This window comes from Pseudophryne corroboree, chromosome 6 (genome assembly GCF_028390025.1).
Source record: "Pseudophryne corroboree isolate aPseCor3 chromosome 6, aPseCor3.hap2, whole genome shotgun sequence".
Taxonomy (NCBI): Eukaryota; Metazoa; Chordata; class Amphibia; order Anura; family Myobatrachidae; genus Pseudophryne; species Pseudophryne corroboree.
The window spans coordinates 183,130,662-183,157,621 of record NC_086449.1 but is presented as its reverse complement, the minus strand read 5'-3'; the positions used below and the strand labels follow the sequence as shown (position 1 = coordinate 183,157,621).

Sequence of the window (26,960 nt, the reverse complement as noted above, 5' to 3'; positions counted from 1 at the left end):
AAATGTGTGAACTGCAGAGGCACCTTACAAGACTTACATAGTTCTCCCCAAAATAACGTTGACCGCGTCTGTATGCTTCAATCACCATATCTACTGGCTTTGTTTTACTGACAGCCACCAGTCTCGGCAGACCAGCAGGGAGATTCTAAAAAGACAATAATGACAGGGTTATAACAGGTACAAACAACTACTTATAAAATATCTAAAATGCGTAGGAAGTAAAAAAGCAGCACAGAGTGTCGTCACACACAAAAACAGAGCTGTTTCATGGATCTGCTGGGTTTAGAAGTCTTTGCTGTCATCATATTGGTTCAAATGTCAGTGTGTCCAAGTGGCAGAGATTGCCAACACCATTATCGCAGCCAGGAGAAAATAGGATTTTGGTACTTACCAGGTAAATCTTTTTCTTTGAATCCATAGGGGGCACTGGAGTACTCTTGGGATATGAACGGTTTCCGTAGGAACAAGGCACTGAATATTAAAATTTAGAACTCTCCTCCCCTCCATATCCCAGAGTACCTCAGTGTTTTTTACTGAGCCGAACAGGAGCGATAGAGAGGTTGACAATGGAGAATTACATATAACAGAACGGACAACAATAAAGTTGACACATAACGTGACTGACAACTAAACAGTTGGCACAATAACCGATAGAACTTGAAACTTGAACCAGTCGGTGAGAATGCGTTACCATACGATTCCTGAACTTACCGCAAACTAGGTAAAACTGCTCTGGGTGGGCGTCCAGTGCCCCCTATGGATTCAAAGAAAAGGATTTACCTGGTAAGTACCAAAATCCTATTTTCTTTTTCATCCACTAGGGGTCACTGGAGTACTCTTGGGACGTACCAAAGCTTCCCCCGTGGGCGGGAGAGCAGTTTGGCACCTGTAACACTAGGCGGCCAAAGCTAGATGCCGATGCCGCAAACGTATCAAACTTGTAAAAGCGCACAAACGTGTGCACTGATGACCAGGTAGCCGCACGGCAAAGCTGCGTCGTAGAAGCCCCACGACCAGCTGCCCATGAAGTTCCCACAGAACGTGTGGAATGAGCTGTTACCGATGTAGGCGGCTGTAACCTAGCATGAAGGTAAGCCTGACGTATGGTCAGTTTAATCCATCTGGATAAGGTCTGCTTAGAAGCTGGCCAACCCATCTTGGCAGCATCATACAGAACAAAACGTATCAGTCTTACGAACTGTAGACGTTCGGGACACAAACGCGTAATGCGCGTACCACATCCAAGGTTCCAGAATTTCCTGTCAACACAGGAACTACTATTGGTTGATTGATGTTAAAGGATGACACTACCTTTGGTAGGAAAGCGGGATTCGTCCGAAGTTCCGCTCTGTCATCATGAAACACCAAATACGGTGGCTTGCATGACAAGGCACCCAAATCGGAAACACGCCTTGTCGAAGCCAAGGCTAGTAGGAAAATTGTTTTCCAAGTGAGAAACTTAATATCCACTTGGTGTAAGGGTTCAAAATATGAAGACTGTAAGAAATCTAAAACCAGATTCAAGTCCCATGGCGCTGTAGGTGGAATGAATGGAGGCTGTACTCTGAGGACACCTTGCAGAAAAGTGTGTACAGACGGCAATAGAGCCAATCGTCTTTGAAAGTAAATTGGCAAAGCAGATACCTGCACCTTAATGTAGATAAACGCAGTCCTCCATCTAACCCAGTCTGTAGAAATAACAAAATACGGGATAACTTGAAAGATGATGATGTCGGAAACTTCCGATCCTCACACCAACCTATGTAGGCACGCCAAATTCTGTAATAATGAGCTGCCGTAACTGGCTTCCTAGCACGTAACATAGTTGGTATAACCGATTCTGGAATGCCCTCTCTCCTTAAGAGGGCGGTCTCAACAGCCACCCCGTCAAACGCAGCCGCGCTAAATCGGGGTAAAGGAACGGACCCTGTTGTAACAGGTCCGGACGAAGTGGGAGCGGCCAAGGCTCGTCTGCGAGTAGTCCTCGGAGATCCGAGAACCAAGCTCTCCGAGGCCAATGAGGCGCCACTAGTATGACTGACGGACTCTTTTGATCCGTTTTAGCAACAGAGGGAGCAGCGGAAACGGTGAAAACAGGTACACGAGGCTGTACGGCCACGCGACGGTGAGAGCATCCACCGCCACTGTCTTTGGATCTCGCGTTCTGGACACATACTGGGGCATTTGGTGATTGTGGCGAGATGCCATCAGGTCCACTTGAGGGTAACCCCACCTCTGGGCCAACATGTGAAACACTTCTGGATGTAATGCCCATTCTCCTGGATGAAAACCCCAACGGCTGAGATAATCCGCCTCCCAGTTGTCCACTCCCGGAATGAACACTGCCGACAACATCACTTGGTGACGCTCGGCCCAATTGAGGATTCGAGCTACTTCTCGCATTGCCATGCGGCTTCTCGTTCCTCCTCGTTTGTTGATGTATGCGACCGCCGTCGCATTGTCCGACTGCACCTGGACAGGCGGAGACCGAAGAATGTGCACTGCTTGTCGTAGCGCATTGTAAATTGCCCGGAGTTCCAGGACATTTATAGACAGCAATCTTTCGTGAGCCGCCCAGAGACCCTGGAGCTGACAATTTTGAACTACAGCTCCCCAACCTCTGAGACTCGCGTCCGTCGTTAGAATTATCCAATTCCAGGCGCCGAACCGTTTCCCTGCGGTCAGATTGTGTACATTGAGCCACCAGAGCAGAGATACCCTGGCCCGTGGCGACAACCTCATTCTGTGGTGAATCTGCAGATGCGAGCCCGACCACATCCAGTTGAAAAGGACGTGAGTGAAGTCTCCCGAACTGAAGCGCTTCGAAAGCTGCCACCATTGTGCCTAAGAGGCGAATGTACAAATGTACAGAGACTGTGCGTGGCTTGAGCACCAATCGAACCAGATGACGAATGATCTGTACTTTCTGTTCTGGTAGGTAAATTCTTTGATTTACCGTATCGAGAATCATACCTAGGAATTGCAGTCGTTGAGACGGAATCAGATGTGATTTCTTGAAGTTGACAATCCAACCGTGCTGAACTAGGACATCGTACGTTAGCAACGCATGTTGGAGGAGCATCTGTTGCGACGGAGCTTTGATGAGCAGATCGTCCAAGTACGGAACTATTATCACTAGAGATGAGCGCCTGAAATTTTTCGGGTTTTGGTTTTGGGTTCGGTTCCGCGGCCGTGTTTTGGGTTCGACCGCGTTTTGGCAAAACCTCACCGAATTTTTTTTGTCGGATTCGGGTGTGTTTTGGATTCGGGTGTTTTTTTAAAAAAACACTAAAAAACAGCTTAAATCATAGAATTTGGGGGTCATTTTGATCCCAAAGTATTATTAACCTCAAAAACCATAATTTTCACTCATTTTCAGTCTATTCTGAATACCTCACACCTCACAATATTATTTTTAGTCCTAAAATTTGCACCAAGGTCGCTGGATGACTAAGCTAAGCGACACTAGTGGCCGACACAAACACCTGGCCCATCTAGGAGTGGCACTGCAGTGTCACGCAGGATGTCCCTTCCAAAAAACCCTCCCCAATCAGCACATGACGCAAAGAAAAAAAGAGGCGCAATGAGGTAGCTGACTGTGTGAGTAAGATAAGCGACCCTAGTGGCCGACACAAACACCGGGCCCATTTAGGAGTGGCACTGCAGTGTCACGCAGGATGTCCCTTCCAAAAAACCCTCCCCAATCAGCACATGACGCAAAGAAAAAAAGAGGCGCAATGAGGTAGCTGACTGTGTGAGTAAGATTAGCGACCCTAGTGGCCGACACAAACACCGGGCCCATTTAGGAGTGGCACTGCAGTGTCACGCAGGATGTCCCTTCCAAAAAACCCTCCCCAATCAGCACATGACGCAAAGAAAAAAAGAGGCGCAATGAGGTAGCTGACTGTGTGAGTAAGATTAGCGACCCTAGTGGCCGACACAAACACCGGGCCCATTTAGGAGTGGCACTGCAGTGTCACGCAGGATGTCCCTTCCCAAAAACCCTCCCCAATCAGCACATGACGCAAAGAAAAATAAAAGAAAAAAAGAGGTGCAAGATGGAATTGTCCTTGGGCCCTCCCACCCACCCTTATGTTGTATAAACAAAACAGGACATGCACACTTTAACCAACCCATCATTTCAGTGACAGGGTCTGCCACACGACTGTGACTGATATGACGGGTTGGTTTGGACCCCCCCCAAAAAAGAAGCAATTAATCTCTCCTTGCACAAACTGGCTCTACAGAGGCAAGATGTCCACCTCATCATCACCCTCCGATATATCACCGTGTACATCCCCCTCCTCACAGATTATCAATTCGTCCCCACTGGAATCCACCATCTCAGCTCCCTGTGTACTTTGTGGAGGCAATTGCTGCTGGTCAATGTCTCCGCGGAGGAATTGATTATAATTCATTTTAATGAACATCATCTTCTCCACATTTTCTGGATGTAACCTCGTACGCCGATTGCTGACAAGGTGAGCGGCGGCACTAAACACTTTCGGAGTACACACTTGTGGGAGGGCAACTTAGGTAGAATAAAGCCAGTTTGTGCAATGGCCTCCAAATTGCCTCTTTTTCCTGCCAGTATAAGTATGGACTGTGTGACGTGCCTACTTGGATGCGGCCACTCATATAATCCTCCACCATTCTTTCAATGGTGAGAGAATCATATGCAGTGACAGTAGACGACATGTCCGTAATCGTTGTCAGGTCCTTCAGTCCGGACCAGATGTCAGCATCAGCAGTCGCTCCAGACTGCCCTGCATCACCGCCAGCGGGTGGGCTCGGAATTCTGAGCCTTTTCCTCGCACCCCCAGTTGCGGGAGAATGTGAAGGAGGAGATGTTGACAGGTCGCGTTCCGCTTGACTTGACAATTTTCTCACCAGCAGGTCTTTCAACCCCAGCAGACTTGTGTCTGCCGGAAAGAGATCCAAGGTAGGCTTTAAATCTAGGATCGAGCACGGTGGCCAAAATGTAGTGCTCTGATTTCAACAGATTGACCACCCGTGAATCCTTGTTAAGCGAATTAAGGGCTCCATCCACAAGTCCCACATGCCTAGCGGAATCGCTCCGTGTTAGCTCCTCCTTCAATGTCTCCAGCTTCTTCTGCAAAAGCCTGATGAGGGGAATGACCTGACTCAGGCTGGCAGTGTCTGAACTGACTTCACGTGTGGCAAGTTCAAAGGGCATCAGAACCTTGCACAACGTTGAAATCATTCTCCACTGCGCTTGAGACAGGTGCATTCCACCTCCTATATCGTGCTCAATTGTATAGGCTTGAATGGCCTTTTGCTGCTCCTCCAACCTCTGAAGCATATAGAGGGTTGAATTCCACCTCGTTACCACTTCTTTTTTTGGTGGTGCTCCAGTCTTCTGTACGTGGTGCCTGTACGCCGAAAGTGTCCCGCAATTTTTCTGGCCACCGACAGCATCTCTTGCACGCCCCTGTCGTTTTTTAAATAATTCTGCACCACCAAATTCAAGGTATGTGCAAAACATGGGACGTGCTGGAATTTGCCCATATTTAATGCACACACAATATTGCTGGCGTTGTCCGATGCCACAAATCCACAGGAGAGTCCAATTGGGGTAAGCCATTCCGCGATGATCTTCCTCAGTTGCCATAAGAGGTTTTCAGCTGTGTGCGTATTCTGGAAACCGGTGATACAAAGCGTAGCCTGCCTAGGAAAGAGTTGGCGTTTGAGAGATGCTGCTACTGGTGCCGCCGCTGCTGTTCTTGCGGCGGGAGTCCATACATCTACCCAGTGGGCTGTCACAGTCATATAGTCCTGACCCTGCCCTGCTCCACTTGTCCACATGTCCGTGGTTAAGTGGACATTGGGTACAACTGCATTTTTTAGGACACTGGTGAGTCTTTTTCTGACGTCCGTGTACATTCTCGGTATCGCCTGCCTAGAGAAGTGGAACCTAGATGGTATTTGGTAACGGGGGCACACTGCCTCAATAAATTGTCTAGTTCCCTGTGAACTAACGGCGGATACCGGACGCACGTCTAACACCAACATAGTTGTCAAGGCCTCAGTTATCCGCTTTGCAGCAGGATGACTGCTGTGATATTTCATCTTCCTCGCAAAGGACTGTTGAACAGTCAATTGCTTACTGGAAGTAGTACAAGTGGGCTTACGACTTCCCCTCTGGGATGACCATCGACTCCCAGCAGCAACAACAGCAGCGCCAGCAGCAGTAGGCGTTACACGCAAGGATGCATCGGAGGAATCCCAGGCAGGAGAGGACTCGTCAGAATTGCCAGTGACATTGCCTGCAGGACTATTGGCATTCCTGGGGAAGGAGGAAATTGACACTGAGGGAGTTGGTGGGGTGGTTTGCGTGAGCTTGGTTACAAGAGGAAGGGATTTACTGGTCAGTGGACTGCTTCCGCTGTCACCCAAAGTTTTTGAACTTGTCACTGACTTATTATGAATGCGCTGCAGGTGACGTATAAGGGAGGATGTTCCGAGGTGGTTAACGTCCTTACCCCTACTTATTACAGCTTGACAAAGGGAACACACGGCTTGACACCTGTTGTCCGCATTTCTGTTGAAATAGTTCCACACCGAAGAGCTGATTTTTTTGGTATTTTCACCAGGCATGTCAACGGCCATATTCCTCCCACGGACAACAGGTGTCTCCCCGGGTGCCTGACTTAAACAAACCACCTCACCATCAGAATCCTCCTGGTCAATTTCCTCCCCAGCGCCAGCAACACCCATATCCTCCTCATCCTGGTGTACTTCAACACTGACATCTTCAATCTGACTATCAGGAACTGGACTGCGGGTGCTCCTTCCAGCACTTGCAGGGGGCGTGCAAATGGTGGAAGGCGCATGCTCTTCACGTCCAGTGTTGGGAAGGTCAGGCATCGCAACCGACACAATTGGACTCTCCTTGTGGATTTGGGATTTCGAAGAACGCACAGTTCTTTGCGGTGCTACTGCTTTTGCCAGCTTGAGTCTTTTCATTTTTCTAGCGAGAGGCTGAGTGCCTCCATCCTCATGTGAAGCTGAACCACTAGCCATGAACATAGGCCAGGGCCTCAGCCGTTCCTTGCCACTCCGTGTGGTAAATGGCATATTGGCAAGTTTACGCTTCTCCTCCGACAATTTTATTTTAGGTTTTGGAGTCCTTTTTTTACTGATATTTGGTGTTTTGGATTTGACACGCTCTGTACTATGACATTGGGCATCTGCCTTGGCAGACGACGTTGCTGGCATTTCATCGTCTCGGCCATGACTAGTGGCAGCAGCTTCAGCACGAGGTGGAAGTGGATCTTGATCTTTCCCTAATTTTGGAACCTCAATATTTTTGTTCTCCATATTTTAATAGGCACAACTAAAAGGCACCTCAGGTAAACAATGGAGATGGATGGATACTAGTATACAATTATGGACGGACTGCCGAGTGCCGACACAGAGGTAGCTACAGCCGTGAACTACCGTACTGTACTGTGTCTGCTGCTAATATAGACTGGTTGATAAAGAGATGTCGTAGTATGTATGTATGTATGTATGTATGTATGTATGTATGTATGTATGTATGTATGAAGAAGAAAGAAAAAAAAAACCACGGTTAGGTGGTATACAATTATGGACGGACTGCCGAGTGCCGACACAGAGGTAGCCACAGCCGTGAACTACCGTACTGTACTGTGTCTGCTGCTAATATAGACTGGTTGATAAAGAGATGTCGTAGTATGTATGTATAAAGAAGAAAGAAAAAAAAACCACGGGTAGGTGGTATACAATTATGGATGGACTGCCGAGTGCCGACACAGAGGTAGCTACAGCCGTGAACTACTGTACTGTGTCTGCTGCGACTGGATGATAAATAATGATATAAAAAATATATATATATCACTACTGCAGCCGGACAGGTATATATATTATATAATGACGGACCTGCTGGACACTGTCTGTCAGCAGAATGAGTTTTTTATAGAATAAAAAAAAAAAAAAACACCACACAAGTGAAGTCACACGACGAGTGTTTAACTTTTTCAGGCAATCACAATATAGTATACTACTAACTATACTGGTGGTCAGTGTGGTCAGGTCACTGGTCAGTCACACTGGCAGTGGCACTCCTGCAGCAAAAGTGTGCACTGTTTAATTTTAATATAATATGTACTCCTGGCTCCTGCTATAACCTATAACTGGCACTGCAGTGCTCCCCAGTCTCCCCCACAATTATAAGCTGTGTGAGCTGAGCACAGTCAGATATATAATATATACATAGATGATGCAGCACACTGGGCTGAGCAGTGCACACAGATATGGTATGTGACTGTCTTGTACTCCTGGCTCCTGCTATAACCTATAACTGGCACTGCAGTGCTCCCCAGTCTCCCCCACAATTATAAGCTGTGTGAGCTGAGCACAGTCAGATATATAACATATACATAGATGATGCAGGCATGCAGCACACTGGGCTGAGCAGTGCACACAGATATGGTATGTGACTGAGTCACTGTGTGTACCGTTTTTTTCAGGCAGAGAACGGATATATTAAATAAAACAACTGCACTGCTGGTGGTCACTGTGGTCAGTCACTAAACTCTGCACTCTCTTCTACAGTATCAGCCTCAGGTCAATCTCTCTCTCTCTCTCCTAATCTAAATGGAGAGGACGCCAGCCACGTCCTCTCCCTATCAATCTCAATGCACGTGTGAAAATGGCGGCGACGCGCGGCTCCTTATATAGAATCCGAGTCTCGCGAGAATCCGACAGCGTCATGATGACGTTCGGGCGCGCTCGGGTTAACCGAGCAAGGCGGGAAGATCCGAGTCGCTCGGACCCGTGAAAAAAAACGAAGTTCGTGCGGGTTCGGATTCAGAGAAACCGAACCCGCTCATCTCTAATTATCACTCCCAGGGATCTGAGATGAGCTATCATCACAGACATCACTTTGGTGAATACTCGAGGCGCTGACGAGAGGCCAAACTGTAGAGCCTGAAACTGGTAATGGTTCTGCCGGATTGCAAACCGCAAGAACCTCTGATGAGGTGGCCAAATCGGAATGTGTAAATACGCATCTTTGAGATCCAGCGCAATCATGAATTTCTGTGGCTCTAAACCTGCAATTACCGACCGCAGAGATTCCATCTTGAATCTGTAGTAAGTGACGTACTGATTGAGGCCCTTTAAGTTCAATATTGGCCTGACCGAGCCATCCGGCTTTGGTACCACAAACAGACTGGAATAATAACCCTGCCCCTGTTGGTGTACAGGGACCGGAATCAAAACTGCTGACTCCAGCAGAGACTGAATGGCAAGTTGCAGAACCGCCCGTTTGTCGTCCGACACAGGCAGTCCTGTCTTGAAAAACCGCAGTGGCGGGAGACAGTCAAACTCTATTTTGTAACCTTTGAGCACTAAATTGCGGATCCACCCATCTGTGGACGTCTGGAACCACGCCAAATGGAACGTCTGAAGGCGTGCTCCCACAACTGGAGATCCAAGATGGGCTGGGAGTCCGTCATGCCACTGGCTTGTCGGTGACCTTAGCGTCTTGACGACTGGCGTTGGTTTGTTGGAAACCACGCCCTCGACCTCGTCTACCGGCCGTGGCTGGTCCCCTACCACGGCCTCGAAAGGGCTGAGGCCGAAAGGATTTGAAAGCCGGGCCAGAGTATTTCCGCCTAGGTGCCGTTGGAGGCAATGGTAAGAAAACAGACTTACCACCCGTGGCCTCAGCAATCCATTTGTCTAATTCAGGACCAAACAGCTTCTCGCCACCGTAAGGTAACTCCTCTATACCTCTTTTGACCTCCGCTTGCCAAGAGCGCAGCCAGAGTGCTCGTCGTGCCGCAACTAGCGACGATGAAAGGCGAGAAGTGAGCTGACAGACGTCAGTAGAAGCTGTACATAGATAATCAGCAGCTTCCCAGATTTGATCAGCGAGAAGCATAAGGTGATCGTCATGTAGGGCAGACTTGAGTTCTGTTAACCATACCATGAGCGCCTTAGTTACCCAAATGCCAACCAACCCAGGTCTAAGCAACACTCCTGCTGCTATATACATGGATTTTAGCATAGCTTCAATTTTACGGTCTGAAGGGTCTTTAAGCGTAATAGCCGTTGGTACTGGCATGGTTAATTTCTTTGTAATTTTAGACACAGACAAATCCACCAATGGCGGATTCTCCCATGTAGCGGTCACAGACTCCGGAAACTGGTAACTAGACTTAAATCTGCGAGGTATAGAAAACAGTTTATCCGGATTCTTTCGTTTTTCCAGTAACATCTTATTAAGAGAATCCGAAACCGGAAAACACATCGGAGTCCTCTGTCGTTTAGCAAAGACGACTTCATCATTTGTCAGAGGCTCCTCAGATTCTGTAAACCTCAGAGACTGACGCACCGCTCTGATGAGATTATCAATGTCTGGGCTGTCAAAATCTTCACCATCGGACTGCTGGTCTACTTCGCCCTCCTCACCGTCATCTTGTGCAGTGAGGTCTGGCATAGAATCATCAGACTGTAACATAGCAGAAACGGGTAAATCATAAGACAAAGTAAATTTATCCCTACTACCCAAAATGGACTTAGACTGTTGGCAAGGCCGAGACCCCTCCGGTAGTCCTAGCGGTCTCACCCTAGACTCAGATCTTGCCGCTTCCCGCTCCTGTCGAGCAACGGCCAATTCTGATTGCAAGCCAGCCATGACATCTGCTAGCATAGCCCATGGAGGGTCCGGGGATGAAACCGGCTTAGACAGCGGAGCAGAGATTGTATTCGTAGCTGAATCCACAAAACATACTGCGCATGTGGTAGAACCATCCGGTAACACACTGTCACAGACCTGGCAGTGCTTTTTTGGTTTTGCCGGTGCCTTACTCATTATGCAGACAGACAATACAACATACAAAGACAGACAACCTGCACGACTCAGTAAATAGTACTAAGGTGTGTAGTGCACGTGGCCAGTACTATATGAAACTGATCCCAAATTCCCACCAACACCCCTGCGCCTCCGGTGGAGTAGAGATGTAGTACAGGAACGTTCTGGAATCACAAACTGGAAGACAGGAAGCAAGATTAAAATGGCCACCATGCCTCACAGTGCAGGGTATATGTAACAAGTGCAGCCAACCCTGTAATATAGGCTTAACAGCCTATTTCATCAATGTCACCCCCCTTATGCAGCCCTCCGCTAATGTCACCCCCCCCCCCCCCCTTCTGCTCCCTCCCCCGTGGCCCGTGTACCGCTGTCTGAGCGGGAATTACCGGGGCGCGGGTATCTCACTCCCAGCGCAATCAGGGTGCGCTGTAATGGAGCGCGGTCCTACAGCGGCAGCCGGCAGGTGTGAGCTGCGGCCGGCGGGTGAGCGCGGCGGAGGCGGCGCTGCTCGGAGCGGTTGCCGGGGCGGCCTGTCAGGAGAGGCGGGTGCGGGCGCAGTGAGAGCGGTGTCAGTAAACAGTGTCCCCCCACAGCGGGGTGGCAGCGTGCGCTGACCGCCCCGTACCCCAAGCATACCTGACTCCAGAGGCGAAGGCTGTGACGGGGCTTCTATCTGTAAGCTCCATCCAGCTGTAGCAGCAGTCAGGGAATGAGCTGCGTGTGGCTGTGAGGGTGCTCTTTGTGAGGACCGACACGCCATGCGCTGCTCCGTGCAGCGGCACTATCCCAGACCCAAGTTTTTACAGAAACTGGGAAGGGATGTGCTGTGAGCAAAAAATGTAAAAGTAGAAGAAAAAAAAATTAAAAATTAAAATATTCAAAAGTAGTGTGGTTAAGCTCCACACAAGCCCCGTTGCTACGAGAAGCACAGAAAAAACACTGAGGTACTCTGGGATATGGAGGGGAGGAGAGTTCTAAATTTTAATATTCAGTGCCTTGTTCCTACGGAAACCGTCCATATCCCAAGAGTACTCCAGTGACCCCTAGTGGATGAAAAAGAAAGTAGCCTCCATCATCCTGCACTACCTGGATCAATTGTTCTTCCTCTGTCTTGAAATACCTACTACAAGAAAGCAACATTTATCCGCATCTCGAAAATCATTCCAGCACTTACTCAATTTGCCTTTGCCATTTCTCCTAGTCCCTTAAACCATACATCTCTACAAACTACTTGTCTCTCCCAAGATCATATTTCTGCTCCACAGCCCTTTAGAGCTCCCACTCCTTTCTTTGAAGTCTACACTGGTCAATCTCCTCACCCACTTCACCTTCATCCGTTGCTATAATTTATGAATCCCAGGTCCAGTTTTCAAACTCACTTACAACTTTACTGCTTAGTTCACTAATTTGTATACTTTACCCTACCCTTACACTAGGGCGGATATGTACGAGGGGTGTGCAATACGTTTCTGGATGTGCAATACATAGATGGAGTAGACACAATCTGACTGTCTGGTTTTGAACTGTAATCTCCGACTACTGTTCATGTGAAACGTCAAGGTACACAACCGTATATAAGCAGCACTGCACACAGAAGAAGTCAGCATGTTCACTTCCATCACAAACCTGTTATAGAGCTCAACAGTGGCCACTGGATCTTCTACCACGACAGGACTGGTCTGCGACAGCAGGAGAGTTTTGACCGACTGTAAGCTGCTTTTGCGGAGAAAGCACTTCCCCAAACCACTGTTTGAGTGGTTTGCAGAATTTCTATACTGGAGATGGTCCTGTGAAGACGAGGAACGCTGTGGCTGACCTATGTCCGCAATCACTGAGGACTATGTTGCTGCCGTGGGGGCCATAGTCGAGGTAGACGACAGGATGACCATGGCACAGTTTGATAAGGAGACAGGCATCTCATCGAGATCCTTCCGCTTGATACTCCACAAAAAGCTTGGCCTGTTCAAGGTTTCTGCACACTGGGTGCCCTATCAGCTGACTCAAGAGCAGAAGGAGGCTCGGGTGACTTAGAGTTTCAATGTGCTGGCCAGGTTTGATGGCGGTCGCTCAAACTCTGTCTGGGAGACTATCAGTGGCAATGAAGACTGGATCTACAGTTTCACTCCAGAGACCAAATAGTCGGCCCAGTGTACCCCAGTTGGAGGTGTGCTGCCACAGTGGCCTGAAGTGAGCGTAGCGTGACCAAGCACATGGTGGCTGTATTTGTGGCCAAGTCCAGTCATGTAGCTACCTTACCACTCGTGTATCACTGTGGACTGCTACACCAACAAATGTCTGCCGTAAGTGCTGAAAGCCATTTCAAGGCACCTTCCAAGAAATAGTGTTCACGATGCCCTTCTCCATTACAACAATGCACCTGCCGACAAATCCAGGAATTTTTGGCACATGAATGCATGCAGGAGCTTGGTCATCCACCGTACAGTCCGGACCTGGCCCCCTGCAACTTCTTTGTGTTCCCACAAATCAAGTGCAAGATGCGTGGGATTCGTTTTGAGTCACCAGAAGCTGCAGTGGAAACCTTCATCCAGCATGTAAAAGACACACCTGCTTTGGCCTGGTAAGCTGCTTCACCAAGTGGTTTGAGCACATGCAAAATTTGCAGACTCCTCTAGAGAATATTTTGATAAAATGTAATGATCACTTGGTCTGTAAACTGCACACCCCTTGTATCAAGCCTTGGAAAGAGAAAGTGGAGAAGCTGCCCAAATAATTGCCTTCTGTGAGTTATCTAAGGGTAGATGTATGAAAAAAAAGAGTGCAGACGTGAGCATGGGGAGAAGTTGCCCATGACAACCAATCAGCTGCTACCTATAAGTTCATAACATACACTTGAAAAATGTTATTTCACATTTGATTGGTTGCCATGTGCTCATCTCACCATGTCTAAAGAAACCACTGTTTGATCCAGTCTCCAATCACCACCCTGTTCCTCTCTTCACCTTTGCCTTCAAACTACTTGTGCAGCTTGTTTATCACCATCCCCCCATTTCTTTTCTTTCACTCTGTTCTCGACCCAAAGTAACTGGACTTCTGCCGTCACAGCAGTAATCTACTTACATCAATATCTCAGAGTCACTAATCTATACTTATCCTCCTGGATAAATTTCATGTTAATTTTGAGAAGTTTAGAAGCACCACACACACAAAAAAAAAAAAAAAAAAAAAAAAAAAAAAAGAGCCGAAATTCAACATGCCAAAATACAGTGGTGCTTGAAAGTTTGTGAACCCTTCAGAATTTTCTAGATTTCTGCTGAAATGCAGACTCTTAGTAGTTACTTTTTATTGTTTATATGCATGACTCATGTTACAAAAGCATGGACATACAGGTGAAACTCAGAAAATTAGATTATCGTGCAAAAGTTTATTTGTTTCAGTAATTCAACTTAAAAAGGTTAAACTAATATATTATATAGACTCATTACATGAATAGTGAGATATTTCAAGCCTTTAGTTGTTATAATTTTGATGATTGTGGCTTACAGCTTAAGAAAACCCCCAAATACAAAATCTCAGAAAATTAGATTAAAAATCAATAAAAAATAAATAAAAAACATAAAAAAATAAATACAGAAATGTCAGCCCTCTGAAAAGTATAATCATGCATAAGTACTCAGTACTTTTGTATGAATTACTGCCTCAGTGCTGCGTGGCATGGATTCTATCAGCCTGTGGCACTGCTGAGGTGTTATGGAAGACCAGGATGCTTCAATAGCGGCCTTCAGCTCTCCTGCATTGTTCGGTCTCATGTCTCTCATCTTTCTCTTGGCAATGTGAGGTCAGGCGAGTTTGCTGGCCAGTACAGCACAGTAATTCCACGGTCATTGAACCAGGTTTTGGTACTTTTGGCAGTGTAGGCAGGTGCCAAGTCCTGCTAGAAAATAAGTCGGCATCTCCATAAAGCTTGTCTGCAAAATGGGCGCAAACCAAGTACAGAGTACATATGCATGATTATACTTTTCAGTGGGCCGACATTTTTGTATTTGAAATCTTTTTTTTTTTTTTAATTGATTTTATGTAATATTCTAATTTTCTGAGATTTTAGGTCTTCTTAAGCTGTAAACCATAATCATCAAAATTATAACAAATAAAGGCTTGAAATATCTAACTTTGCATGTTAGGAGTCTATATAATATATTAGTTTCACCTTTTAAGTTGAATTACTGAAATAAATGAACTTTTGCACGATATTCTAATTTTCTGAGTTTCACCTGTACTGTAGGGACTGAGGGGACTTTAAACCTGTTCTCTAATTATTTTTACGATATGATTGTTATACTATACACTTTTAAGACCCTAAACTTATGATTGACACACAAACAAAATACTGAATGCTGACCAAACTATACTTACAATCAGTTTTGACATGTGACTTACTCTACATTTCTGTTCCCAGACAAAGGGCTCTAAAAGATTGATGTTAAAATTTATGTTATTACGGCATGTAGTCACAAAATTTTGACCATTACTATTGATGAACTACTTACCTTAAAAGTACTTTCCGTCAATGGCGCTCTGCCATCCATCTCTCTCTCTCGTCCTCTCTGCCATCCATCCCCTCCTTCTCAGTATTCTCCGCAATCCACTGCGTTCTTTCTCGTTCTTCCACCCCTGGCATCACTCCCCTTCCTCCCTTTGTAGTGTAGAGATGGATCTTGATCCAGGCACCAACAGGTTAAAGCTTTAGCTGTCCCAGGATGCATTGGGCCTCCTCTATAAGCCCACCTCCTGGCACTGTGAGTTTCGAGTTGGTCCCTGCAGAGCAGGCTAATCAACAGGGGGGTTGCGCTGGGCAGCCCTGAATAAAAGCTTTCTAAGAAGACTTCAAGGGCCGCAGCACTTACATGTCAGAATGACATTCTGTGCTGCGGCTCCATCACCTGCCAAGCGGCGTCACATACTCCCGCGGATCAGTTCCTGGGTACTTGCGGCGGAAAAGCTCAGGATCTAGGCACACGGTCGCAGCGGTACCCGCTACTAAATCACGTTCCTTTCACAGTCTAGGGAGAAGGACTGCAACGCTGGCATGGACACTGTTATGCACAGGGACCCCACTATATCTGCCAGGGCATAGGAGTACAGGTCAGGTGTACTAACACCCAGTTTAATAAGACTCCGTAGTACCAGGCGGTGAGGACCAGCATAGGGGAGCAGGCGCTTAACATGTAGCCCCTACCCCAGCCTAGGGCGCCATCTCTGAGCAGATTTTCCCGCCTCCGAGCTGCTTTCCACTCTCCCTCACTGAGATGCTGGGCGCCATCTTAGGTATAGCTGCGGCTGGTCTCCGGGACTGCAGGGCAAGGTCTCCCTTGTAAAGCCGCCTGTACACAGCACTGTGACTTTACATACACTTAAGTATTCTACATGTCTCTTTACAGACAGCGTTCGTTAAGAATGAGTGTACCTGTTACAGAATATATTGTACGAGAATTCTGATACATACCTCCGGTCTAGGACCGCGATGTGCTCTCCCATTCAGACAGCGTTACTGCGCCGGGTGCCTCCACAGAATATGGTCACATACACTCCAAAGGTGAGGCACTCCTGGCGGCTCAAATAATGGACATCATCACATCATGCATAAAGACAACGTTTCAATGCCTTTATTGCGGCATCGTCATCAGGTCATTACAAACAAGTGTAAAGTGCTCACCTTATAAACATCACCCAGGGGCCTGAGGAAGGGGCAGATGCCCTGAAACATATGTAGCCCTAAATACAGGTTTTTGCATTTTTTCAATGCCTCCAGTGCCATTCTTGTATGGATGGTTATTGCTTTGCTTATGATTCGGGCACGGAGGGCCTAATCAATTCGAACTGAGTGCCGATAGATAGATATACACATATACTGTACATATATACACACACACACACACACACACACACACACCTGATGAAAGGGTCTAAATAAATGATCTAAACATTGACATAATCCAGAGTACCAGTGTTTTAATTCTTTGGAGAAGTCGTTGCCGAGTGCCGCAACTGCGAACTATACACAATTTACCCCTTGTGGGATTAGATGGCACCGGGACGCAAGTATTTATGTAACAAAGGAGTGCATAGTGCGTCACAGCATTTACCCATTACGTGTATTATACGGTGTACTCAGTCACATGATACCGGATTTATTTGCAGGTGTTGTGTACTGTGTACTCAGTCACATACTAAAGAATTTATTCGCAGGTATTGTACTCAATCTGCCTTTATCATACTCATACGCTCTATTGTTACATTTACTGAAATGTCTAACAAAAAGGGCAGCAAGTCCGAGGACGCTCCCGCATCATGAAGGGCATGCACCAAGGATTTACTTGAGGGGGAAGTTTTATATGATGGTCTGTGTACTGTGTGTCATACCTCTCCCAGTCAGTCCGCAGCTCCTGCAACCAATCAGGAGCCACCCTGGGCCAGGTCCTCAACTCTGTTGGGTACTCTGGTAGACCGTCTTACGCCTACTATGGGATCACCTGTGCCACTACAGCCACAAATTGTCCCTATGGTTAATCCTCCTTGGGTGGATAATTTGTCTAACCAGTTGCAGCAATTAAACCAATCTTTGGTTAGATATAAACCTGCTTAAGGTCACACTCGTGTTCCTGGGTCATCTCAGCAGGCTGCTTCCTCTTCACAATCTACGCATCTCTCAGAAGTTTCTTCTGAGGAGGATGGGGAACAAACTGTCCTGTCAGACACTGAATCAGATACTTCTGACGAAGAATCTTTTTTACAGGCGGATGTCCCTGACTTGGTGGTTGCTATTAGACAGATCCTCCAAATATCTGAAGATGATGATGATGATGATGAGGATTCCACTATGGTGTCTAAGAAACCTGACAAGTTTAAACATCAGAAGGTAGCTAAAAATAAGAATTTACTTACCGATAATTCTATTTCTCGTAGTCCGTAGTGGATGCTGGGAACTCCGTAAGGACCATGGGGAATAGCGGCTCCGCAGGAGACTGGGCACAAAAGTAAAGCTTTAGGACTACCTGGTGTGCACTGGCTCCTCCCCCTATGACCCTCCTCCAAGCCTCAGTTAGGATACTGTGCCCGGACGAGCGTACACAATAAGGAAGGATTTTGAATCCCGGGTAAGACTCATACCAGCCACACCGTACAACTTGTGATCTGAACCCAGTTAACAGCATGATAACAGAGGAGCCTCTGGAAAGATGGCTCACAACAACAATAACCCGATCTAGTTAACAATAACTATGTACAAGTATTGCAGACAATCCGCACTTGGGATGGGCGCCCAGCATCCACTACGGACTACGAGAAATAGAATTATCGGTAAGTAAATTCTTATTTTCTCTGACGTCCTAGTGGATGCTGGGAACTCCGTAAGGACCATGGGGATTATACTAAAGCTCCCAAACGGGCGGGAGAGTGCGGATGACTCTGCAGCACCGAATGAGAGAACTCCAGGTCCTCCTCAGCCAGGGTATCAAATTTGTAGAATTTAGCAAACGTGTTTGCCCCTGACCAAGTAGCTGCTCGGCAAAGTTGTAAAGCCGAGACCCCTCGGGCAGCCGCCCAAGATGAGCCCACCTTCCTTGTGGAATGGGCTTTTACAGATTTTTGCTGTGGCAGGTCTGCCACAGAATGTGCAAGCTGAATTGTACTACAAATCCAGCGAGCAATAGTCTGCTTAGAAGCAGGAGCACCCAGCTTGTTGGGTGCATACAGGATAAAAAGGGAGTCAGATTTTCTGACTCCAGCCGTCCTGGAAACATATATTTTCAGGGCCCTGACAACGTCCAGCAACTTGGAGTCCTCCAAGTCCCTAGTAGCCGCAGGTACCACAATAGGCTGGTTCAGGTGAAACGCTGAAACCACTTTAGGGAGAAATTGTGGACGAGTCCTCAATTCTGCCCTGTCCGTATGAAAAATCAGGTAAGGGCTTTTATAAGATAAAGCCGCCAATTCTGACACGCGCCTGGCCGAAGCCAGGGCCAACAGCATGACCACTTTCCATGTGAGATATTTCAAATCCACAGATTTAAGCGGTTCAAACCAATGTGATTTTAGGAACCCCAAAACTACATTGAGATCCCAAGGTGCCACTGGAGGCACAAAAGGAGGCTGTATATGCAGCACCCCCTTGACAAACGTCTGAACTTCAGGAACTGAAGCCAGTTCTTTCTGGAAGAAAATCGACAGGGCCGAAATCTGAACCTTAATGGATCCTAATTTTAGGCCCATAGACACTCCTGTTTGCAGGAAATGCAGGAATCGACCCAGTTGAAATTCCTCCGTTGGGGCCTTCCTGGCCTCGCACCACGCAACATATTTCCACCAAATGCGGTGATAATGCTTTGCGGTCACATCCTTCCTGGCTTTGATCAGGGTAGGAATGACTTCATCCGGAATGCCTTTTTCCTTCAGGATCCGGCGTTCAACCGCCATGCCGTCAAACGCAGCCGCGGTAAGTCTTGGAACAGACAGGGTCCTTGCTGGAGCAGGTCCCTTCTTAGAGGTAGAGGCCACGGGTCCTCTGTGAGCATCTCTTGAAGTTCCGGGTACCAAGTCCTTCTTGGCCAATCCGGAGCCACGAGTATAGTTCTTACTCCTCTCCGTCTTATAATTCTCAGTACCTTGGGTATGAGAGGCAGAGGAGGGAAACACATACACTGACTGGTACACCCATGGTGTTACCAGAGCGTCCACAGCTATTGCCTGAGGGTCCCTTGACCTGGCGCAATACCTGTCCAATTTTTTGTTGAGGCGGGACGCCATCATGTCCACCTTTGGTTTTTTTCCAACGGTTTACAATCATGTGGAAGACTTCTGGGTGAAGTCCCCACTCTCCCGGGTGGAGGTCGTGCCTGCTGAGGAAGTCTGCTTCCCAGTTGTCCACTCCCGGAATGAACACTGCTGCCAGTGCTATCACATGATTTTCCGCCCAGCGAAGAATCCTTGCAGCTTCTGCCATTGCCCTCCTGCTTCTTGTGCCGCCCTGTCTGTTCACGTGGGCGACTGCCGTGATGTTGTCCGACTGGATCAGCACCGGCTGACCTTGAAGCAGAGGTCTTGCTTGGCTTAGGGCATTGTAAATGGCCCTCAGCTCCAGGATATTTATGTGAAGTGATGTCTCCAGGCTTGACCGCAAGCCCTGGAAATTTCTTCCCTGTGTGACTGCTCCCCAGCCTCGCAGGCTGGCATCCGTGGTCACCAGGACCCAGTCCTGAATGCCGAATCTGCGGCCCTCTAGAAGATGAGCACTCTGCAACCACCACAGGAGAGACACCCTTGTCTTTGGTGACAGGGTTATCCGCTGATGCATCTGAAGATGCGATCCGGACCATTTGTCCAGCAGGTCCCACTGGAAAGTTCTTGCGTGGAATCTGCCGAAAGGGATTGCTTCGTAGGAAGCCACCATTTTTCCCAGGACCCTTGTGCATTGATGCACTGACACTTGGCCTGGTTTTAGGAGGTTTCTGACTAGTTCGGATAACTCCCTGGCTTTCTCCTCCGGGAGAAACACCTTTTTCTGGACTGTGTCCAGGATCATCCCTAGGAATAGAAGACGTGTCGTCGGGATCAGCTGCGATTTTGGAATATTGAGAATCCAACCGTGCTGCCGCAACACTACTTGAGATAGTGCTACCCCGACTACCAATTGTTCCCTGGATCTTGCCCTTATCAGGAGATCGTCCAAGTACGGGATAACTAAAACTCCCTTCCTTCGAAGGAGTATCATCATTTCGGCCATTACCTTGGTAAAGACCCGGGGTGCCGTGGACAAACCAAACGGCAGCGTCTGAAACTGATAGTGACAGTTCTGTACCACAAACCTGAGGTATCCTTGGTTAGAAGGGTAAATTGGGACATGGAGGTAAGCCTCCTTGATGTCCAAAGACACCATATAATCCCCTTCTTCCAAGTTCGCAATCACCGCTCTGAGTGACTCCATCTTGAATTTGAACCTGTGTATGTAAGTGTTCAAGGATTTCAGATTTAAAATAGGTCTCACCGAGCCGTCCGGCTTCGGTACCACAAACAGCGTGGAATAATACCCCTGTCCCTGTTGCAGGAGGGGTAACTTGATTATCACCTGCTGGGAATACAGCTTGTGAATGGCTTCCAATACCGCCTCCCTGTCGGAGGGAGACGTCGGTAAAGCAGACTTTAGGGGAGTGCCTGAGTCCGCTTGTAAAGCCCCAGCGTCATGCTGAGGACTTGGCAGAAACGGGAGAGGGCTTCTGTTCCTGGGAACTGGCTGTTTGCTGCAGCCTTTTTCCTCTCCCTCTGCCACGGGGCAGAAATGAGGAGCCTTTTGCCCGCTTGCCCTTATGGGGCCGAAAGGACTGCGCCTGATAATACGGCGTCTTCTTATGTTGAGAGGCTACCTGGGGTAAAAATGTGGATTTTCCAGCAGTTGCCGTGGCCACCAGGTCTGATAGACCTACCCCAAATAACGCCTCCCCTTTGTAAGGCAATACTTCCATATGCCTTTTGGAATCAGCATCACCTGACCACTGCCTCGTCCATAACCCTCTTCTGGCAGAAATGGACAGCGCACTTACTCTTGATGCCAGTCGGCAAATATCCCTCTGTGCATCACGCATATATAGAAATGCATCTTTCAAATGCTCTATAGTCAGTAATATACTGTCCCTATCTAGGGTATCAATATTGTCAGGCGATTGCTGGTCGCAGTATAACACCCGTGTGAGTGTATATACATTTTAGGATATTCTCCTGCTTTCTGTCAGCAGGTTCCATAAGGGCGGCCGTATCAGGAGACGGTAGTGCCACCTGTTTTGACAAACGTGTGAGCGCTTTATCCACCTTAGGGGGTGTTTCCCAACGTGCCCTATCCTCTGGCGGGAAGGGGTATGATGCTAATAACCTTTTAGGAATTATCAGTTTTTTATCGGGGGAAACCCACGCTTCATCACACACTTCATTTAATTCCTCAGATGCAGGAAAAACTACAGGCAGTTTTTTCTCACCAAACATAATACCCTTTTTAGTGGTACTTGTATTATCAGAAATATGTAAAACATTTTTCATAGCATCAATCATGTAACGTGTGGCCCTACTGGAAGTCACATTCGTCTCTTCATCGTCGACACTGGAGTCAGTATCCGTGTCGGCGTCTGTATCTGCCATCTGAGGTAACGGGAGCATTTTAGCGCCCCTGATGGCTTTTGAGACGCCTAGACAGGCACGAGCTGAGTAGCCGGCTGTCTCATGTCATCAACCGTCTTTTGTAAAGAGCTGACACTGTCACGTAATTCCTTCCATAAGCTCAGCCACTCAGGTGTCGACTCCCTAGGGGGTGACATCTCCATTACAGGCAATTGCTCCGCCTCCACACCATTTTCCTCCTCATACATGTCGACACAATCGTACCGACACAGCACACACACAGGGAATGCTCTGATAGAGGACAGGACCCCACTAGCCCTTTGGGGAGACAGAGGAAGAGTATGCCAGCACACACCAGAGCGCTATAGAATATATATACACACACACACACACATATACAGGGATAACCTTATAGAAGTGTTTTTCCCCTTATAGCTGCTGTTTTATTTATACTGCGCCTAATTAGTGCCCCCCTCTCTTGTTTTACCCTTTTCTGTAGTGCAGGACTGCAGGGGAGAGTCAGGGAGACGTCCTTCCAGCGGAGCTGTGAGGGAAAATGGCGCCCGTGTGCTGAGGAGATAGGCTCCGCCCCCTTCTCGGTGGACTTTTCTCCCGCTTTTTGCTGTATTCTGGCAGGGGTTAAAATACATCCATATAGCCCTGGGGGTTATATGTGATGTATTTTCGCCAGCCAAGGTGTTTCTATTGCTGCTCAGGGCGCCCCCCCCCAGCGCCCTGCACCCTCAGTGACCGGAGTGTGAAGTGTGCCTGAGGAGCAATGGCGCACAGCTGCAGTGCTGTGCGCTACCTTGGTGAAGACTGATGTCTTCTGCCGCCGATTTTCCGGACCTCTTCTTGCTTCTGGCTCTGTAAGGGGGCCGGCGGCGCGGCTCTGGGACCGGACTCCGAGGCTGGGCCAGTGTTCGGTCCCTCTGGAGCTAATGGTGTCCAGTAGCCAAGAAGCCCAAGCTGTCTGCAAGCAGGCAGGTTCGCTTCTTCTCCCCTTAGTCCCTCGATGCAGTGAGCCTGTTGCCAGCAGGTCTCACTGAAAATAAAAAACCTAAAACTAAACTTTCACTAAGAAACTCAGGAGAGCCTCCTAGTGTGCACCCTTCTCGGCCGGGCACAAAAATCTAACTGAGGCTTGGAGGAGGGTCATAGGGGGAGGAGCCAGTGCACACCAGGTAGTCCTAAAGCTTTACTTTTGTGCCCAGTCTCCTGCGGAGCCGCTATTCCCCATGGTCCTTACGGAGTTCCCAGCATCCACTAGGACGTCAGAGAAACTCTATTACCACATTCTGACCATTTAGTGGACATACGCAGAGAACCCTGGTCTGAGCCAGGGAAGAAATTCCCCCTACCTAAACGGGCCTTAGCTCGATATCCTCTCCCTGCAGAGTTATGCAACAAGTGGGAAAACCCACCACCTGTGGATTCCCATGTCACCAGTCTAGTGGTGTCTTCTACTCTGCCTGTTAATACCGTCACCTCACTAAAGGAACCGACAGATAAAACGTGTGGAGGGATACCAGAAATCCTATTTACTCACCAACAGGTGCTGCACATAGACCACTATTACAGCCTCCTAGGCTGCAAAAGGTATTGAAGCATGGGTTCAGGCATTGGAGGAAGAGCTACCTGATGAATTATTTGACAAGCCAGACAAAACCTGTCTCACATTACCACCGCCGGCTATTATATACAGGAGGCATCCTCTGAGGCAGCTGTGTTGGCAGCTAAGGCGTCGACTACGTCTGTCCTAGCTCACTGTATTGTGTGGTTGAGGTCATGGAAGGTGGACCTTGACTCAAAAAAGACCTTGGAGGTACTCCCTTTTAAGGGAGACATCTTGTTTGGGGAAGACCTGAATAAAAAATTGTGTCTGATTTAGCGGCTGCTAAAACTGCATTTCTCCCAAATCCTACCCCCTCTGTACAGAGGGCAAAAGGTACCACTTTTCGTTCCTTTCGGCCTCATAGAAAGCGAAAGGTCAGGCATACCCGAGACAGTCTTGTGCTACCAAAACCACAAAGCCCAAGACAAAACAGTCCTGGACGGCGCGTCAGCCTGCTTCTAAACAAGACAAGCCTGCTGCATGACTGGGCGGGCCTCCCCCTGGGGTACTCAGTCTCCTTCAAGAGACGTCCCCCTCGCCAGTTTTGCATCACGGTTATCCCTTCGGATCCGTAAAAAGCGCTAGCTCTACAATTTGTTGTGAGTTCCCTCCTGGATACAGGAGTGGTGGTGCCGGTACCTCTGTCCCAGAGAGGAAAAGGATACTAATCAGTTTTCCAAATCTGGACTCGTACCAAATGTGCTGGTCTACACAAGGTAGACAATAGTCGTAATAAAGGAGCGAATCACCAATTCATACGATATTTGTCTCCAGTCCTCATAGGATATGAACCCCTTCCTCAGTCAGCTCATTCAAGAAGGATATGCAAATAAAACAAATCTTGATGGTGCAATACCATTAAAAATATTTTAATAAAACAAGCAATAAAAGAAACGGGACAGGTGGACTCTCACCAATTGCGATGATCTACATGCAAGTAGACAAATACACATATCAAGAATAACAGCCAGGCGTCCCCAGGAGTGATGGTTGACAACCGGCAAGTCCTCCACGTGTCCCCAAGATACTGTTTACCAACGCGTTTCGATAGCAGCTTGTTATCTTTTTCAACCTTGAAAAAGATAGCAAGCTGTTAACGAAACGCGTTTTATTAAAATATTTTTAATGGTATTGCACCATCAAGATTTGTTTTATTTGCATATCCTTCTTGAATGAGCTGACTGAGGAAGGGGTTCATATCCTATGAGGACTGGAGACAAATATCGTATGAATTGGTGATTCGCTCCTTTATTACGACTATTGTCTACCTTGTGTAGACCAGCACATTTGGTACGAGTCCAGATTTGGGAAAACGGATTGGTCTCATATATATGCCTTATAGTGTTACACTATGTATGTGTCTTTTATTATTTAAGGTCAAAGACACCATGATATTTTGACAAGTTCATAAGAAGCGCCTGTGAATTGGTGTGGTAACTTTTTTCTATTTTGCTGTGTATTTTAGTGTTGGTGGCACTTTATACCACATCATCCAGGCTGCTTATTTTAGCGCTTGAGTGTGTGATTAAGATTGCCATTTCCTAGGAAAAGGATACTACTCGGCCCTGTTTCTAGTTCCGAAACCCAATGGGTCTTTCCGGCCTATACGCAACCTCAAATCATTGAACAAGTTTGAGAGTGTGTCCAAGTTCCGTATGGAAACTCTGCGCTCAATTGTACTGCCCATGGAACCCAGAGACTATATGGTATCCCTGAATATTCAAGAAGCATACCTGCATATACCTCATCAGCAGTATCTTCGGTTTGCTATTGGCAACATCCACTATCAGTTTCAGGCTCTGCCATTAGGACTGGCTACGGCCCCTCGATCTTCACCAAGGTTGTGGCCGTGATGACGGCTCATCTCCATCGCCAGGGAGTCAGGATCCTGACCGTATCTGAACGACTTGCTGATCCTGGCAAACTCCCACGATGTCCTTCTCAGTCATCTACAACGGACAGTAAACTTCCTACAAGACCACGGGTGGCTCATCAATTGGAAGAAGTCCTCGCTGGTCCCAGCTCAGAGCATGGTGCACCTGGGGGCACTGCTGTACACGCACAGTCAACAACGGTTTATGTCTCCAGAGAAGGTCCTGAAGCTTCAGGACAGGATAAGATGCTTCCTTTGTCGTCCCAAGTTTCGATACACTCGGCGATGCAAGTACTTGGCCTGATGGTGTTGGCATTCAACATGGTGGAGTACGCTCAATTTCATTCCCGCCCTCTGCAGAGGTTAATCCTTTCCAAATGGGATGGCCTGCATAATCGGATCAGGTCTCATATGATCACTTTGACTCCGGAGGTTCATCTGTCGCTGACCTGGTGGCTTTAGGACCAGCAATTAAGCAGGGGCCGTCCCTTCTGGATCCCCGACTGGGTCCTGCTGAAAATGGATGCCAGTCTGAGGGGATGGGGCGCGGTGTTGGAGCAACACTCTTTTCAGGGTCGGTGGACCAAGGAGGAATCACTACTCCCGATAAGCATTCTTGAGCTGTGGGCAGTGTTCAATGCGTTGTCTCTTGCCCTGCCCCTAGTACAGAACAGGCCTTTCCAAGTACGGTCAGACAATGTCACCACGGTGGCATACATCAACCATCAAGGTGGCACTCGAAGCCAAATGGCAATGTGGGAATGTCAAAATTTGCAAAGGGCGGAACACCATCTGCCAGCAATATCGGCAGTGTTCATTCTGGGTGTCCTCAACTGGGAAGAGGACTTCCTCTGTCGCCAGGACGTGCACGCCAGAGAGTGGGGCCTTCATCTGGAAGTCTTTCAACTCCTAGTGGACAAGTAGGGCCTACCAGATGTAGACCTGATGGCGTCTCGACACAATCACAAAGTTCCGGTCTTCGGATCAAGGACCCTCAAGCAGCGTTCATGGATGCACTAGCCATTCAATGGAACATTCGGCTGCCTTACGTGTTCCCTCCAGTGTCACTCCTGCCCAGGGTACTGCAGAAGTTCAAGCAAGAAGGAGGAATATTACTTCTAGTCGCTCCAGCGTGGCCCAGACGGCATTGGTTCTCAGACCTGCAGGGTCTATCAACAGAGCGTCCTCTTCTACTTCCTCAATGACCAGACCTCCTCGTACACTGCCCTTGTCTCTATCCGGACCTGGCCAGACTGGCTTTGATGGCGTGGCTCTTGAAGCTTCACTCCTAAGGGCAAAAGGATTTTCTGAGGCGGTCATCCAAACTATGTTGAAAGCCCGCAAACCTGCATCTGCCCAGATCTATTACAGAGTCTGGAATTCTTACTTCACCTGGTGTGCTGATAAGAACTATGATGCGTAAAGATTCAAAACATCCAGAATCCTGGCATTCCTGCAACAAGGCCTGGACTTAGGCCTTCGTCTGCCTT

General features: G+C 47.9%; 1 protein-coding gene across 3 annotated transcripts in view; it reads right to left on the bottom strand.

Annotated features, from left to right (window-relative positions):
- The window catches only part of PLPBP (pyridoxal phosphate binding protein), a 45,135-nt gene that overhangs the window by 14,367 nt on the left and 3,808 nt on the right, over positions 1 to 26,960 (bottom strand). For all 3 annotated transcript variants that reach the window (XM_063925455.1, XM_063925456.1, XM_063925454.1), the window contains exon 2: positions 38 to 145. In XM_063925455.1, the coding sequence (XP_063781525.1) occupies positions 38 to 145 (108 nt within the window). The remainder of the gene's footprint in view (positions 1 to 37; positions 146 to 26,960) is intronic.